The 17,668-nt window shown below is 35.1% G+C and overlaps 1 protein-coding gene across 1 annotated transcript; it reads right to left on the minus strand.

Moving 5' to 3' along the window:
- Nucleotides 1–1,641: 1,641 nt before the first annotated feature.
- Nucleotides 1,642–17,636, minus strand: Herp (Homocysteine-induced endoplasmic reticulum protein). The gene is made up of 6 exons (XM_071597160.1): nt 17,510–17,636; nt 16,993–17,172; nt 16,381–16,901; nt 10,189–10,352; nt 3,161–3,353; nt 1,642–3,072 (listed from the first exon to the last, which is right to left on the minus strand). Exons 2-6 carry the CDS (start codon nt 17,131–17,133, stop codon nt 2,736–2,738), a joined length of 1,356 nt encoding a protein of 451 aa, XP_071453261.1. The 5' UTR covers nt 17,134–17,172; nt 17,510–17,636; the 3' UTR covers nt 1,642–2,735.
- Nucleotides 17,637–17,668: the final 32 nt, after the last annotated feature.

A 17,668-nucleotide genomic window follows, 5' to 3' on the forward strand; every position in this document is an offset into this window, starting at 1 on the left:
ATGTTGAACCCTCTTCTTCATCAATTTCTAGGAAAAAATATGAGCAACAAAAACAAATACTGTAAATCAAGTGTTTACTGTCGACATTTGATGAAATATAAAAATTCTTAGCCCTCATATTCTCCAGGCAATTAGACAACACTATGAATGACTTTAAGCTTGAATACAGATTCATGGAGTAATGGTGAAGCATAATTAACTCCAATACTAATTCCTTCAGTGTTAAATACTCGCTTTGGAAACTTCTCAAAATGTTTTACAAACTATGAAACAGTTATTCATCTTCACTATGACGAAGAACTCTCCAGAAATATTAATGCCAATAGCTCTCATTATTTAAATTGATTTTGCATAGGAGCCTTGTGTTTCCAGACCAAGAAATCCTTTTCTAAATATATACTGCATTTTATCCTTAACATAACATTAATTCATCCATTCTAAGGTAATCATGATTTTTGTTACCATTTTTCTTTGCCCTATAATACCTGTGGCAGTTGCTTAAATTTTCTGATTTGTCTTACCCAGTACAGAGCAAACCCCTCATCAACATCATCAGGACCCTTTCAATCCATTAATGATATTCATACCTACTTCCATAATGTTCAAATAAAAGGACATACCTTAAGGTTTGGGGACCTTTCAGCCCAATTTTATATCATGTCCCCTATTTACTAATATCTGGAATTTTCTGCCAATATTAAAGAAACTTTTACACATGGCATTACAAAATTGATACAAATGTTTTTCAATTAAGACATCATTTATAAAAAAACATCACCTAGGATATGAGGGCTGTTCAGAAAGTAACGTCTGTTTTCGTGCAGCGTGAGAATTAGTGGTAGGATCCCAATGGTTGCTGTATTGATGCAAACAATATGCTGTATTGATGCAAACAATATGCTGTATTGATGCAAACAATATGCTGTATTGATGCAAACAATAGTTCAGTAAGCCTGCAGCTGCAGGGGCTGGAAGGTCACACCGCTTGACGTTTGTTTACAATAGCGATTAAAAAGAACAACACAATTGAAATTCCCACCAAATGGCCTGTCCAGAAAGTGACCTCCAATGTACAAGATACATAATAGCCTAAATTTTCAGTCATGTCTTCATGCAACTGAGTCCTAGTAATCAGTGGAAAACTTACTAAAGATTTCACTTATCACAAAATGATTTGAACAAACTTTATCATCAATTTTCAGGTGCAGTTCACAGGCCATTTCACCACAGGCCATCATGGAGATTTGGATTCACTCTAAAACAAATGACAACAATGACGCACAACTCTTGTCACTCATCACATACTATATAGCCCATATAGAGCAATAACTTTCTGATGAATTTCAGCAGTTTTGAAGTTCTTTTATCAGTAAAAACCTTATCACAGAACGAACTTCAAATTTGGCGGGAAATTTAGTTGAATTGTTCATTTTGTTTACTATTGTAAACAAACGACAAGCAGCGCAACCTTCCAACCACTGCAGTTTGAGGCGTACTGACCTACTGTATGTGTCAATACAGCGACCATTCGGCTCCCTCCACTAATTCTCGCACTACACGGAAAGGTTATTCTCTGGATTACCCTCATATCTATGTGGAAAAAAATTGTCGCAGTAATCATGTGTATAATGATAAAGGTAATCACTTCAAGCTGTGGTCTTTAATTCAATATATAAGCATATATACACTCAGATATGTACAAAGAATGACTAATAAACAATAATCATACATAAAATGAGGAGCAATTATACATTGCTGCCGCAATGATTGTTTTAACTGATTGATCATACCCAAATGGGCATCATTTAATTGTTACAGACAATTTCTTCTAAATAAGGAAGTAATCTTTGGTTTACTTGTAGAAAACATTAAAATATATTATTTAAATACGTGTAGGCAGCCATGCAAATTAAGTATTCAAATATGAGCAGTAATGCCTTACAGGCTTTGGAAATTATCTGGTGGCAATCCATTTACCACTAATTAGCACATCACCAAATACAACTGCCCTCAAAACATTATGACCAGCAACAGTGGTCAAACTCCTCTTATATATCTGCATGGCCCCTAGGAAGGACAATGGAATAGCTTTTGGGTCATCAGAGCAGATTACAAGGAATAGCATAAATTTGAAGTTGAATGTATCTGCTAACTGCGGGTACACATACCAACAAGATGGATGGATGACGACAATAGAGTTAATTATTACACATATGTCAAAAGGACAATATCGTAAACGAAGACGAAATCTGCTTCCGATATCTTTTCACAGAGTTTCTGCCATATATACACATATGGCATTGGTACAACTGCAAATGGATTAAAAATGAACATACTACAGATAAGCCATGTGCTTGATGAATTTCAACAATGAGGAGCAGTGAGTGATAATAAATAGCTCCACTCTTTTGAATTAATCAAAACGAGCAAATTGAGTTACTCTCTCCTGCATTGGATGGCAACAGCTGACATTTTTTTATTCCAACAGTTCATTAAGGAGAATATTTTTCTTGCCTCGTACACTACCTCCCATTGCTTTGCACCTTCTCTGGTTTGGGGCGACAAATGTCAATTGAATTGGGCCCACACATGGAGCATTATCATTTTTTTCTGGAAAGGAGATTACAAACTAAAACATCCACCGATACTTTGTATTTTTTCAGGCTATCCCTTTTTCATTCATTCAACTTGTGCGCTTTCCTTCACCCTACCAATCATCTGACCCAACTATCCTTTCATATGGCATTTGGAGAATCAGGAATGAGAGATGTAAAGAAGGATGTAAGAAAAGTCCAAGTAACTGCCCAAATAGTGGGACTATCCACTTCTTCCACCACTGGGTGTCCCCTATTGACCCTTGGTTCCTCGTCGTCCTGCCTCAAACCACCATCTCCGTCGACTGTTGGAGTGGTGTTTCCAGGAGCGGATGCCTCAGCTGCACGATCGGCTTGTCGCTGGTTCCATTCGTCAGGGTTATTCGGAGGTGCTTCCCTTGCATCCGCATCCCTGGCTGCCTCCCTCGGAACATTAGGAATGGGGGGTTGTTGAAGGCGAAAGAAACCAACCTTCCACCTAGAGAGAAACAAGGAGAGGTTAGGTGAAAATCTTATTAGCCAGATAAAGATGCCCATAAAAAGCTAGGGAAAAAAATGTAACTTACAAATACATGGCCATCCCAATCCCTGTAACAAGAAGAACCCGGGCAAGAGTTGAGTAGAAATAGATAATGCTAAGAAACACCATGAACCGGCTGCCAAAGTATATCCAGTCAATCCAGTCCCTGTTTTGACCCTGAGGGAGGCCATCTGGACCAATGCCATCTGCTCCTTCTTCAGGCCCAACTGCTGCAGCATCTGTCAAGACAACAAAAATGGCACATAATAAAAATGGACACAATTTGATACAGGTTGACCGAAGTTAGCTTAAAACTTATTCTCAAATGATATCCTGGATTTTTGGCCAAAGATTTTCTAACACCAATAATCTTATTTAAAATTTGGCGGGATTAGTTCCTTTGTACAAGGGTGCTCATGAGGTAATTCCCATGAATTTCAAACTCATTACAAACTTCTCACTTTCAGTATACACACTCAAACTCATATTCAGTATAATGTTTCAATTTATGGGTAATTTTTACCTGATGAAAATGTGAGACATTGACGCAACAAGTCAAGAGAGATCTTAAGATATATAAATTTGTAGTTTGTAACTGTTTATTTAAAATTGTATATACTGAAATGACACCTAATAAATCAAGTTTTATTTTGTGATGTAACTACAGGGTGAGGCCCGTCAAAATTCAATTTGAGGAATGAGGCAGTGATGCATTCACTTTTAAACTGGCCACACCAATGTTCATGACAATAACCGTAGTGGTCAGCCTAGCCTTCTGACAGATGAACTGATGGTGAAAATCAACAAAACATTCATGAAAATTATCAATTTACGATTACAGATCTCTCCAAAGACATGGCTAGTAACACTTTGCAAAGTTACTTGGACAGTGATGCAGAATTGCATGCTGGTGTAAGCAAGTGGTTAAAATTTCAATCGGCAGATTTCTTCAAAGGCAGAATTGAGAAGCTTGTGTATTGTAACAATGAAAGCCTCAATTTGAATGGCGACTACGTAGAAAAAGTTTAAGAATGTACAAGAAAATAGTTTAAGAATGTACCTTTCAGATGTATAAAATGAAACTTTGTCTTGTCACTAGGTGTTGATATTTTATTTCAAAATGTAAATTACTTTCTGGACAGCCCAACCTACAGCTTTCAGGATTTTTCATTGCAGTGCACATTTTAACAGTTTGCAGGGAGAAAAGTAGATTAACCACAGTCTGCAAACTACCACAGCAGGATGCGTACTGGTGCATGGACGTTTAACCACCAAGATGGTGGCTCTATCCCTACCCACTACCACACTAGGCTGTTAAAAGTTAAATGAGTTGGAAAAGTCCAACAAGGTTTCACACCACCAGCAATGAATACTCACTCAAAGGAGTGCATTGTCAGGACTCCAGATGTCATCCAATGGACTCAGGAGCTCATTTTTGTCGATCATAACCAATTGATCCAAAAATTGATGTCATATGCCATTGTGAATATAAAGACTATGCATCGAATCATCAAGGAGGACCTCTGCTACAAGTCTTCGACCATTAAAATAAGACCTGAAGCTGCCAGGGCAAAGCGAGTTGAACATTGAAACCTGTTTTTTTGTTAATAAAAAAATAATCCTGCTGGAGGAATCAGATATTTTTCTGACAAAAATTTTTTCACTAAAGATGTTAAAAACAATTATAGGAACAACCACTGGCTTGGTTACCACACCCTGAAGATGTCCCTGTTGTTTCCAGAACAAAATTTACAGTGAATGTTCATGTGTTAAGAGTTGTGTCCACTGAGGGTGATGTCATACCACTGCATTTATTTAACTAAGGGGAAAATATCAACAAAGAGGTTTATTTGCATATTCTGACAAATGAAGCGAAGCCGTGGATGGCACTTGTGTCATCTGCAAGGCCTTAAGTTTTCCAGCAGAACGCCATGGTGCCAGCCCATATGAGTCAACTGATGCAAAATTGGTTGTCAGACAACGTCCATATGTTTTGGTACAAAGAATTCTGGGCTCCCAATAGCCCAGATTTAAATCCATTAGACTACTATGGTATATTGGAGCATGGTCCAAAGGGTCACCAACAATCCAGATATTCCAAAGTTTTGACATTGAGAGCCATTATTGAAACAACATTTGCCAATATGGACCATGGTGTGTTAAAACGGGCTGGTGAATGCTTCAGACCAAGAATGGAGGCCATCATTCAAGCAAGTGGGGGATACATTGAATAAAATCGTTGTTTATGGTCATACAAACAATTTAGAAAAAAAAATTTTTCATTTTATAAATTTTTTTTTGAAAAAATTGTTTCATTCGTCTTGATTTTTGTGCAGCACCCTGTATATTGCATTTATTATTTTCAGGAACTACACATTATATCTATTGAACATGTTACAAATGACATTTTTAAATTTCCAAAGTTAATATGGATGCTTAATTATGATTAGTTAGATTAATTATGACATTTTACAAATAGCACATTGAAAATAATTTGAAATCATGAAGATAAAAAGTTATGAAAGTAAAATAGTCTTTCTTCTTGACACAAAGTGCCTACCTACAGGCAAGAGCTAGGGAAACCTCTCTCTCCTTATGTGATTGATGACCAGTTATACCATTTCTGTTTAAAACTACAATACCATCTAAAATAACTTAAATCTCTACTACAGGAAGAGAATGGCTGACAAGACTTGTTCTTGCTTCAAGTACCTAAAATACCTTTTTGATTCTTGTCACTTTTAACTATAGGGTGAGACTAATTAGGATTCTACAAAATTTTAATGGCAGTGAATAGATAAAAATTCTAATTGAAAATCCACCTTTCATTTAATATCCTTATTCAGATAAACAATTAGTTTACCAACCAGTTTTACCCCAACTTAAGTGTTAACTCATAGTAACCCTTCCATACAAATCAAAAACCTTAAAAATCCAAAGGCATCTTTCCTGACTGATGTGTTCATATGTGGCAGATATCTTCTTCCAAAAATCCACTATACAAAAATACTGCGTAAATTTTTCATACCTATTTCTCCATGAACAAAAATATAAAATGAATGATATTAAAATTTCAGAATGTATAATGCTAAAAGAATGAATTAATTTAGAGTATGATGTACGTTGTACTAATGTACAAAAGTGGTTGTAAAATATGAACGGCTTGCTAATAAAATTAGTGGTAATAGTCAAATGTTAAAATATAGAATGCATATGTCAGATCTGCAATCAGTTACTGGTTAAAAGAATTTTCTTATGGACTAACTGCTTCTGAAATCATTTCACTACTGAACCTCTAACACACTTACCCTTTTCCCCAATGTGTGAATTTCATATGTCATTGCTTTTAGTATAGGAGAACCTCAATACTTAACTATCTTGACCTCACCAAGCGTGAAAAATGGAGAAGACAATAGTATCAAAATAATATCCATGGTGACTTGATCATGGGCAGTACTTCATTACTCACACTTCTGTGGAAGGCCACATAGTAGACCAAAAAATCGGCATCTCAAGAGATTCATCATAAATCAGTATCATCACCCTGGCAATTAACTCTGATGGTGTAAAATCAAGGTCCCACTGAAAATGTTATCATCATGCCTACTCCCTATCTATGAATTTTTGCCATTGTGTAAATAAATGTTGTGTTGCAGTCATTTTTTTCCATATTCAAGCAAATTTTGCTCTGAAATTCCTAAAATACTTGGGAGGTTGACAAATCTTGAAAATAGGAAAAAATTGAAACCAACAAAAATTTTGAAATGGCATGGTGTATTAAGAAAGCATAACTCATGAAATCTTGAACATTTCCAAATCATTCATCTGTATGTATTCACCAGTAGGATTAAAAGATTCTTTTATATAACAGTATCATTTAAACTCTGAAATTTTGGGGCTTTTAAAGGAACCTCGATAGCTTAACTGGCTAAAGCACTCGACCAGATATTGAGGGATCTTGGTTCGTATCCCAGTCAAGGCGAAAACAGTATCATGATAAATACTGATTATATATAAAATTGTTATTCTACAGTACAAAATATTTGACCAAATAAATACAGTAATACCTGTAATTTCATTGATATTATAAGCCAGATTTCCAATCCTAAAAACATTTGTACATAAAACTTATCTGTAATGAATAACTGATAATGAATCAGTTTTATTGCAATGTGCTTACATTATCATTTATAAACTTAACTATATAAATGCAGTGTTTACTACATGGAAGATAAAATATTCCGTATCAAAATTCAAAATGGCAGCTTCCTGACCTATGCAAGCAAAATTGCATTACACATTTTACAATTTTAACTATTTTATGAGGATTAACCTACATTATGTCAGACTAATTACAGCAACACTTTTACTTCATATAAAGTCTTTTTTACCAAAAACATTACACTATCGACTACCATTGCATCGTCTCTTTGGCTTCTTAGCAGAAGATAATAATCTTAAATTTAAGGATAATGATCATATTTAAAGTTAAATATTTTAACCTTAATATTGAGGACTAGCATATGTTGGTATGCTGCCATACAGTTTTGCCAATGGATTTTGTAACCCAAGTGAATTACATGAATGAACTTGGTCAAGCGATGTCCCAATGTCTTGTTCCCATCTCAAAAATTAGATTCCTTCAGGTCTGCAAAATACCTTTAGGTCTATTTCAGCTGTTAGTTCTTTGTTTGAAGAGATCCTCCATCCAATGAGGAAAATGTTGAGCTTGAGAGAGAAATGGAAATCTGATGGAGCCAAATCAGGCAAATAAGGTGGATATGGTAACAACTCATATCATAGCTCTGGTATGAGTGGATAATATGTATTTTTGCCATAGCAATGACACTTGTGTGTGGATGTGCATTGTCTTGATCAAAGATGACTTTCTTCCTTGCCAAACACGGCCTTTTTTCAAGTATCTTTTCCCGTAGTAGGTCCAGGAGGTTAGTGTAGAATTGTCCAGTAATTGCTTGACCAGTGGATAGATAATCTATCCGCAGAATCCCTTTCACATCCCAGAAAACATTAGCCATCACCTTTCCAGCTGGCCGTATTGCCTTTCCTTTCTTTGGCGCTGGTGAATCAACATGTTTCCACTGCTTTGACAGCTGTTCTGTCACTGGGGTATTGTAATGGACCCGAGTTTCATCTGTGGACACAAACCGGCACAGAATATCTTGTTGATTGCTCTTAATACATGTTGAACATTGCTAGGAAATTTCCATTCTAATACATTTGTGATCCTGCATCAAGAGTTGTGGCACCCATCTAGCAGATAATTTTCTCATTTCCAATTCCACTGTTAAAATGTGATATGCCCTTTCAGATGACATCCCTACAGATTCAGCGATTTCCTGCGCTTTTATTCAGCGAGCCTCCATAACCATTTTATGCATTTTTGCAATAATTTCTAGGGTAGTGGCACATTTTGGCCGACGACTATGTGGATCATCATCTAAGCTATCCCGAACAAACTTAAACTCATTTGTCCACTTGGCCACAGTTGAACATGAAGGAGCAGAGTCCCCCAGAGTGTTCTGAAAGCCGGCATGAATTTCCTTTGCTTTCATACCTTTCTTTACAAAGTATTTTATCACGGCTTGAATTTTTATTTTTTCCATCTTTACAAATCACTACACTAGAAAAGCAACAGAGAGTCGTCCGGAGCACAGATCTCTTCCCAGGGCACTGAGATGTTACATGTTTACTCATAAAGAATTACCTATTATTACGTGGGAAACTCGTTGTGCTAGTGCTGACTGACATCTGGTGGTGAGAACCTTTCAAACTACCCTTGTAAAAAATCAGTCGATATAAAATTCCTACCTTAGCTCATTAAAACATCTTAAAAATTCAAGTGATATTAACTTACTGGAATTCAAAAGTTACATTCTAAATCTAGCATTTTATTCTATGCTGAATTTCAGGAGTTTTTTCTTCAATTTAAGAGAGCCATTACATGATATTATGCCACCATACGAGATTGCTTTTGATAAAGATATTGCAGGGAAAATTTTACAAGCAATTTTCCAAAGACTTAAGAATTATTTCCAAAATCACAATGTGAATCTGACAAAGCAAGTGCTCTGGCACCAGGATAAAATAAAAACTTTTGATTAGGAATTCATAATTGCCCCCTATTTAAGAGCTATAAATATATGATATTATAACATTGAACAACTTATAGAAAATAGGAGATTGTAGAATTTTAAAAATAATATTTGAATTATGGCTTGAATGAAATGAGTGAATATAAGTTTAAAAAATCAGTTACCACTTGATAATATATAGTGTTGCAAATCATAGTTTTGATGAACATGATAGTATCGTGCCAGTGATAATTGCACAATGAGGACAAAAATTTCTCTTCTCAAGGTGTATACACATTCATCAACTGTGAATTTTTTTAAATATTTCATTTTCCAGTGATTTTATGATGAAATGAAACTGAGCTTGAACACATATAAATACATGGAAAAGCTATTCATCAATATCTAGGTTTGGTAGCAGTAGCAAACTAAATACAACAAAGGTTGGGCATAATTTTATTTCCTAAAATTTTTACTCAATTCCCTTTCTTACTAGCAGGTAAGATAATTTTACATTTAAGACAAAAGGAATGCTGATAAATTATAGAACAGTTACGGGGAGTCCCTCTTTCTAGTAACATGACAGTATTTTATTTCTACAGTTTAAACCTCAAAAATCACCAAGTCACTTGAGGCTAATCAATAGATTTTGACAAAGACCACCAACTTACTCTCATCTAAACATGGAATTGTAGGCTAAAAAGCCTACCTTAGTACAGCTGACAAAACAAAGTGTGCCCAAAGTGAAAATAATTCTAACCTTAATGCAAAATGAAGCAAGTAAAGTCATATCTTTGTGCAGTCATTTCACACCACTCATAGAACAGTTAATAACTGAAAGGATTCCACTACATCAATACAGAAAGCACTTCCAACTGGTAAATCAAAAGGCAATCTAAAAAACCAGAAAGAGGACATCAACTAATAAATCACGTTTTGTACAGGGACACGATATGAAAATTGGAACTAAGATATGAACTACCTGGTGCAGCTGGCTCATTATTATTGTTGTTCAAAGGTGGTGTGAATGAAGGGGTGCTTGGACCAGAAGAATCTGAATTGTTAAATCCAGAGCCATCCGAAGACATGCCTGCCCCAAATGGAGTTGGAACAAAGAATCCCTGTGGGGCAGCACCTGACTGGACCCTGCAAATATTTAAGTTGGAAAGATTACAGAAACATATTGAGAAGAAATTAGTCCATGGGAAAAAATTAGTTCACAAAATTAAGTAGAAATAAAATAAAAATAATAATTATCTATTATAGTTTCCACAATTATGCAAACACACTGATTTGACTGACTGACAAATTAATTGAAGATTGTTAAATCTTAAAATGGAAGTTTTGAATGATGTTTTTATAGAACACCATGATGAAAACATACGGCCAATATTTCTACAAAAAAAGCCCAGGAAATATTTTCATTTTATTCCATAATAGCTTAGTTCCTTTTTTAATTCATACACTGGCAACAGACCAGTAATAAAGGCTTCACCATGAACAGTAAGTGTAAAAATGGTAGATACTCATAAGACTAAAAATGCATATGTCTAAGAAAGCTAACTAATGAAATTCAAAGACATGGCAAAACTCAAGATAACAATACACACAAATAATAATAACATAATGCTCCTTGGGTTGCCAGCACATAAGTAAATCTTCATTTTTTATATTAGCGGGAGAATATTTTGGATTTCAGTGCCAGTGGAAAATCACTTTAATTTGCTAACCCAGAGATGTACTTTCTTCTACCTTAAGCTTGGTCACTTGCTGGTGTGTTAGTTGATATTTCATGATATACATGCAACACAAATTGTTTAAAGCCAACTTGGCTGGTTTTCTATTGAGGCAAATAGAACTATCCAAGCATTGGAAAAGAAAAAAAGGAATAAAATTATTTTAGGATAGGCATGTTAAATGTCCACTAAGATCAATTATTAATTTTTGAAAATTAAAATTACATACATATTAGTTTCCACATATTTAAGTGTAAGAATAGTCAAAATATCCATGCATCCTATGTCCAGTTAACTTTAATTATGAATGCAGACGCTTGACTGCCGCACCAATCAAAATAGCATAAAAATGTAATCATAAATTACTTGGCCTATTATTTTTTAATGTCAGTGAATAACAAGGTCTAATGTACATTTGCATATTTCTCAGAGTATGTTTCACAAATTACGCTCAAAAGAATGTCTTCAAGTAATTTGAGAGGCTTAACAACAGCATATGTCAATCCAGTCAAAGTCCACTGTACCATTAGTTTTTCACTCCAATTTATAAAAGAGATGGACTCCAGCTAGAGCATAACCCACATGCCAAAATCTACAGAAAATGGAAATCATATTTTGTACTTTGGAAGCTTTCCCTTTAAAAAGGGGATTTCAAGCAGGTAAGCTATTGAGCACAAGATTTTTATTACCATATATGCACATTTATCATATTCTAACAGTAAAAAAAATTCAGCAGATATTTTTCAGTGATATCCTGATCCCTCCTTGAGGTGCTTTGTGGAGAGCCCTTTGAGTGAGTACAATATCCGCCGGATAGGAAGTTAAAACTACAGACCCCTGGGAGCCTTTCTTTAAGAGTAGGCTAATGCCGATGCCAGGTTTCTCTTCACCCTTCCTTTCCCATCCATTCCTAGAGGCACAAATGACCTTAGTTGTCAGTCGCCTCCCATAAAAACAACTACTAAAAAAATTCTTCACCGGGCATTTGGCAGCTTATTAGTCAACTCTCAAAAAATTCTTTAACAAGCTGAAAGTGTGGGTGAGTCTGTTGTTGGCTTGGAGAAGAAATTCCTTTTTCTTTTACTAGTTTTTTCACTTATTGATGGAGCCATTAAAAATACATCCTTGAAATAGGTACTCTCACCAGTTCTTACACTGCCAAACTTTTGACAATATTGCTTATCTTTCTACACTTTAGTTACCTGCATTTCTAATCAGTATTTTATCCAAAAATGCAATCAGAGACAGACTTAAAATGAGACTTCCTTCCTAATATGCATAACACCCATTGGATAGGAATAAAGCCAAAACGAATCTTGTGAAATAAAAATATACTAGCCATGGAAAAACATTCTGAAACCATTGAGAAATAATTTTTAATGGTGTTACTTGCAAGTAATAATAAATTAATAATGATTTTAATGGTTTGAACTAATGAATATTTTCAAACTCAAAATGAATCAGAATTTTCGCTTCCCAGAACTGCGAGGGATGCCGCAACAGTAACTTTTAATGGAGTCATCCGCTAATATGCATTTCAATGCAACAATTTCTGTGTAAAAATCATTTGCCTTGACTGGGATTTGAACCTGGATCCCTCATTGTCCGGCCAAGTGCTTTAGAGTCAGTTAAGCTCTCGGGATGCCTCGATGCAGAACACCTATTTGTTAGGAATAGGGACACCTCAATAGCTTAACTAGTTTAAGCACTCAGCAAGACATCAAGGGATCCGGGTTTGAATCCCGGTCAAGGCAAATGATTTTTACTCTGAAATTGTTGCATTGAGAATTTTTACTGTTGATGCATGAAAAATACTTTGAATCCCATATTAAGACAAATCTTTAAATAAATTACCATATGAAAGTCATATCTATATTAATAAGTTAATAAACTATCTTAAATGCTATAATAATTAAAATTAAATATACTTTTCAAAAACTTCAGAAAACACTCAATTTTTGTGTTTCATTTTTTTAAATATTTAAGATAAATTTTAATCATGTGTATCACTATGCATCACATTAAAGCCCATAGCAAGACTTTTAGAATGAAATATATCAGCGGACCAGATTCTTAGCTAGGATATATGTGATTTCAATTTTCTCTACGAGATAAATTCCAGACATTTCTTGCTATTTCCAAGGTCCATAGCTGTAGAGAATGAAGGAGCCAACATTCTTACAAAATATACTATTTTTGGGTATAGATTTGGTACCAAATTTCTTAAAAATTGTCAGGTTAGGTTGAAGGTAAAAGGCTTGATTGATTTAAAATGAAGTGATCATAGCAAATCAAACAAGAGCTGAAATATTTAAAGAGAGTCCATACTAACAGTTTTTTTTCCCTAATCGTGACCCATTTCATTGTCTCTCTATCTAGTAAATGATAATGCTCCTGGTCTAGATGAATAAGCATGGAAGATAAGGAAAAGATTGAAGGTGGGAGGAGAACCAGTCTTGGAGCAGTGGGACGAAATGGCCAGACAAAGTAATATGGTATTGTAATAAAATATTTAGAAAAATATCTGAAATACCCAGCACATTACTTTCTCCGTTACTGGTTCCATAATGGATGAAGAGATTTACCTATTGACATGCTGACTGAATCCTAATACCTAAGCTAGCATTTCAACAAAGTAATATAGGAAAACTATTCCAGTGCAATTGTACACTCAGCATAATTTACATCATTATGTTTCTGGCAGTATTTATAAAATTATACTCACACATTGAATTTTATACTCAGACTTTAGGTTTTCTGTCCTGTACATATCTAATTACTTTCCAAAATTCTATTTTGCATGGTCACTTTATGTCACTTACTAGAATACATACAGGTATATATCTACATCAAGTGCAATGCTGAAAATTTGCCCTTATTTGCAAAATTTTATGCTGATGCACACACTCATAATTCCAAGAGTTCATGAGTGATGAATGAGGCAAACCTTAATATCAACTGCATTTAAATTCTTGGTTTTCCTTTGGCATCCTGTTCAGTTTTGGTTGATGTCCAACCTCTCCAACTAAGGTGCTTCCTCTAAAAACCTTTTTTGTTCTGAACTGGAGTTTCAAGTCAAAACTTAACTCTCTGAACCCAAGAGTATATGACCGTACAAAATAATGCACAACATTAGGTTGGAGTGAGCAAATTAAACAGCTTTCATTCCCATGTAGAGTCGAGAGCCTACGAGAAAAATTGATGCCCTCAAGAGCCGTGTTCAGGTTCAATCTCCTGAAATATCAACCTTAAAAACTCCCTGATATTTTTCTGCATTCAAGAAACAGCAAATGATCTCACCCTTTTGAAGGCATTATTAGAATCCATGTCAATTCAACCACTATTGGAATAGGATTCTGCAGAACCAATTATAAAGAGGGGGAGAGTTATGGAGAGAGAGGAGCAAAAGGGTAAGCTATGGGAAGAAGTGGTTACAATCACAGGAACCTGGGAAACTAGGATGTTGTTTTTGCTTTTGTCTTAGACAACTCAGATCAGAGTTACTAAACTCAAAATATACAAAAAATCTATCTCAAGGGTTTTTTGCCATTAAAATTCACATCTCAGGTGGTTAATTTTTATAAATGCTGAATGAGCCATATGGGGAAACTCAAGATTATTTTCTGTCCAATCTAAGATGAGAATGATGTCACAACTTTTATGACGTTGATTAGTTTTCTTTTCAATGAGAGAGAGGTTTTAGGGTGTCTCAAAGTTCACCTTCCCCAGAATTTCAAGTTCTGGGGTACCTATGCAGAGATAATAATTGCTGTTATTTGAAAATAAAATGAAAAATCTACGCTTTACTCCATAGTTCAGCCTCACTTACATGATATGCCTGTAAAATGGCTTTCAATTTTTCTCTTCTACTGAAGTGTCATTCTGAAGATTTACTTAATTATTTTGGCTTTTCTCCAAAAACATAAAAGTCATTCCAGTGAAGACAACCGGAATGAATTTCTAAGAACATTGCTTCAAATTCCATAACTCGATAAATTCAATTTTTTTTAAGTAATCTGCCGGCTAAGGTGGGTTTTGGATGGACACAATTACCAAATAAATATTTTGTGACTCCTAGTAAAACACAATCCAGCAATCTACTCCACATCAAATCCCTCTTCATCTCTTGAGTACTTCCTTCCTCCCTTCATCCCGTTCAACATCCCAATCCTGTTCCTGCCCATTCCTCGTTTGCCTAACATTCTCCCACTATTGATAAAGCTGTAGCCCCTGATTTGAGATTTTATAAATATTCCTCAGCTTTAATTCATTTTCCAAAGTTTTGGAAGTTGGTTGCCTAAATAAAATATTACTTTTTAATACAAAATCTAGGACCCAAATGATAAAAAGTTATGAGCATTCTACCTCTAAGAATGTATTTTCCTAACTATAAAGGGTGACTTGAACCAATTATTTCTCCCAAAATTTGAGATACTTGCATAATTAAAACTGACTGACATGATAACTGAATTTTGGTATCCATACTTTCCAAAAGATATATAAATTTTATTTCAAGAAAAATTACTAGGTTTCACGAAATAAAAATTAGGTCATTATATTACTCTAGGACCTGCCCTGGTCATGCGACGAATATGTATGTGAGAATAGCATTGAAAAAGAAAGCTTTACATTGACTAGTGGTGAAATCCATTGGTGTATTTCTAACACTACTTGCAAGTGGTAGAGAGCAGTACCAAACACTTAAAAGGGCTGCAATAGTACAAGTTTAAAGGTGAATTTTTATTCAACCCATAACTAAATCCGATACCATTCACAAGCATGACTTAAATAATTTTATGCCGGCACACATATTAGTGAATCATCTTACTAGTTTATTTCTAGCTTGATTGGAGCATCATTGTTGCCTAAAACAGTTAGTTATCATGACAGAAATGATTTGAGTATTTATTCAAAGAATCTGAAGCCGTAAAGATAACATCAGTGTATTGCTTTATCAACACTTATCAAACACTTGTTTGATATACCAGTATTTGATTGAAATATTTGATTTAGTAGAAAAGAATTCATGTTAGTACACTAAATTATTAACTATAGACACTAAAATTTCCAAGGACACAAAGACCAAGATACAACTACTAAATATCAAACCATGAGATATTAATTAAGAAATTACTATCTGTCTACAAAAATAAGTTAAGAGCCTAAGTCAATCAACAGGTAACCATGCTTCAGTTTAATTTAAAAACTAAAATGCGGAATTGATAGGTTTTCTTGGTACATACTTAGGTGATTAAGTTTAAGTATAAAAAATCTTCATTTTTCGACGGTCAATATTTAATTTATTACCAATAAAAATCTTAAAATCATCCGGTTTTTAAAGGGCCAGCATGCTGATTGGTCATGCTAATGCAAGCAAGTTAATAAAAGAATTATTAGTAATTGAAATTGATGCAGTTTAATTAATTTAAATGTCTTACAATTGCATATACTGTGCCAAGTATTGAGCGTACGCCTGCTGCATCCACTGCATTTGCCACTGCTGCTGGGAACTTGATGACATTCCAATCTGCTCCATTCCCTCGGTTGTCTGCATGGCCCAAGCTGCCCAAGGATTGATGAATACACCTCCACCCACACTGAACCCGCCATCCACTTCTGCCTGTCCTTCAGACGAAAACCTATGCCTTAACCCATCACTAGAGCTCTCATCACGAGAGATTTCCTCGTTTATCGGAGTGTTATTATCTTGCACTTGATTCCCAATTGTCGGAGCACTGGATGATCTTTCCACATGAGGGGTAGGGTCTCTTAAGACAGGGGGGGTTTTATTCGAATGTGAAGATGTGCGCTGAGGTGGGGATGAAGCAGAACATACTAAGTGAAGTGTGTGCGTGCTAGGGCCATCCTCTTGACCTTCGTACCGCCTCAAAACTTCTTTAAGAGTGGAAGAGTCGTGCAATAAATGTCCGGAGTAGATCAGCTTCTGCTCTTCAGTTTTCTTTGGAAGTGAGCGAACAAAATGAAATCAATAAATATTTGTTTTTGCATCACACCATATAGTACATAACATATTTGAAACATTTACTTACCGGTTTACTGGGATATACTTCTGATAGATGGCTTTTAAGTTTTTGAACAGTCCAATTAAGCTGACACTGTATCGTTTGGTCTTCAATTTGCTGGTTTGGAGCCTTAACGATTAAGGTCACAGGCATTTCCATGGTCTCCATATTATCACAGTGCAAACTCACACTAATTTATTTTCGCATCTGCAATAGATAAGTACATTTGCTTAACATCAAGTCTTCTTGGCACTGGATGAAGTGAATTGGTGCACTGAAATGGTGCGCAATGTTTTGTAAACAGAAAATTCGTTTTTATGTACGAAATTATAATTGCACCTATAAATTTATACGTGACCATAAACGTGTTAATAAAAAGGACAATATATCACTTTCTACAGTTATGTTTGTAATGGCCGTGGGTTAGCAACAAAATGTTCTACCAATTCAATTGCATATCAGTTAAACCCGTCCTTCGCGACTACGACAGCGCACAACAGCCATGATACAAAAGAAATCAAAACACTACATGAACAAATATTACCTAGAAAATTTCGCAGCACCGAATACAGGTTAGGTCCGCAACTTCTTTCACGCAATAATATTATTTTACAAACCAGATCACAGCTAAACAGACGATTCCATCGCACTATGTAAGTATGGAGTATTTGGCAAGACGGGATTGGTGCACGATATCTTTAAT

This window comes from Hetaerina americana, unplaced genomic scaffold, assembly GCF_022747635.1.
Source record: "Hetaerina americana unplaced genomic scaffold, ioHetAmer1.1.p SCAF_80, whole genome shotgun sequence".
NCBI classification, from domain to species: Eukaryota; Metazoa; Arthropoda; class Insecta; order Odonata; family Calopterygidae; genus Hetaerina; species Hetaerina americana.

What these genes read in the sequence shown, in the direction of transcription:
- Herp (XM_071597160.1), bottom strand. Translation starts at nt 17,133, where the DNA reads ATGGAGACCATGGAAATGCCTGTGACCTTAATCGTTAAGGCTCCAAAC. An exon ending in TAATGAGCCAGCTGCACCAG is followed by an intron (nt 3,354 to 10,188) that starts GTAGTTCATATC and finishes TTGTCTTGACAG; the next exon opens with ATGCTGCAGCAGTTGGGCCT. An exon ending in ATTGGGATGGCCATGTATTT is followed by an intron (nt 3,073 to 3,160) that starts GTAAGTTACATT and finishes GTTTCTCTCTAG; the next exon opens with GTGGAAGGTTGGTTTCTTTC.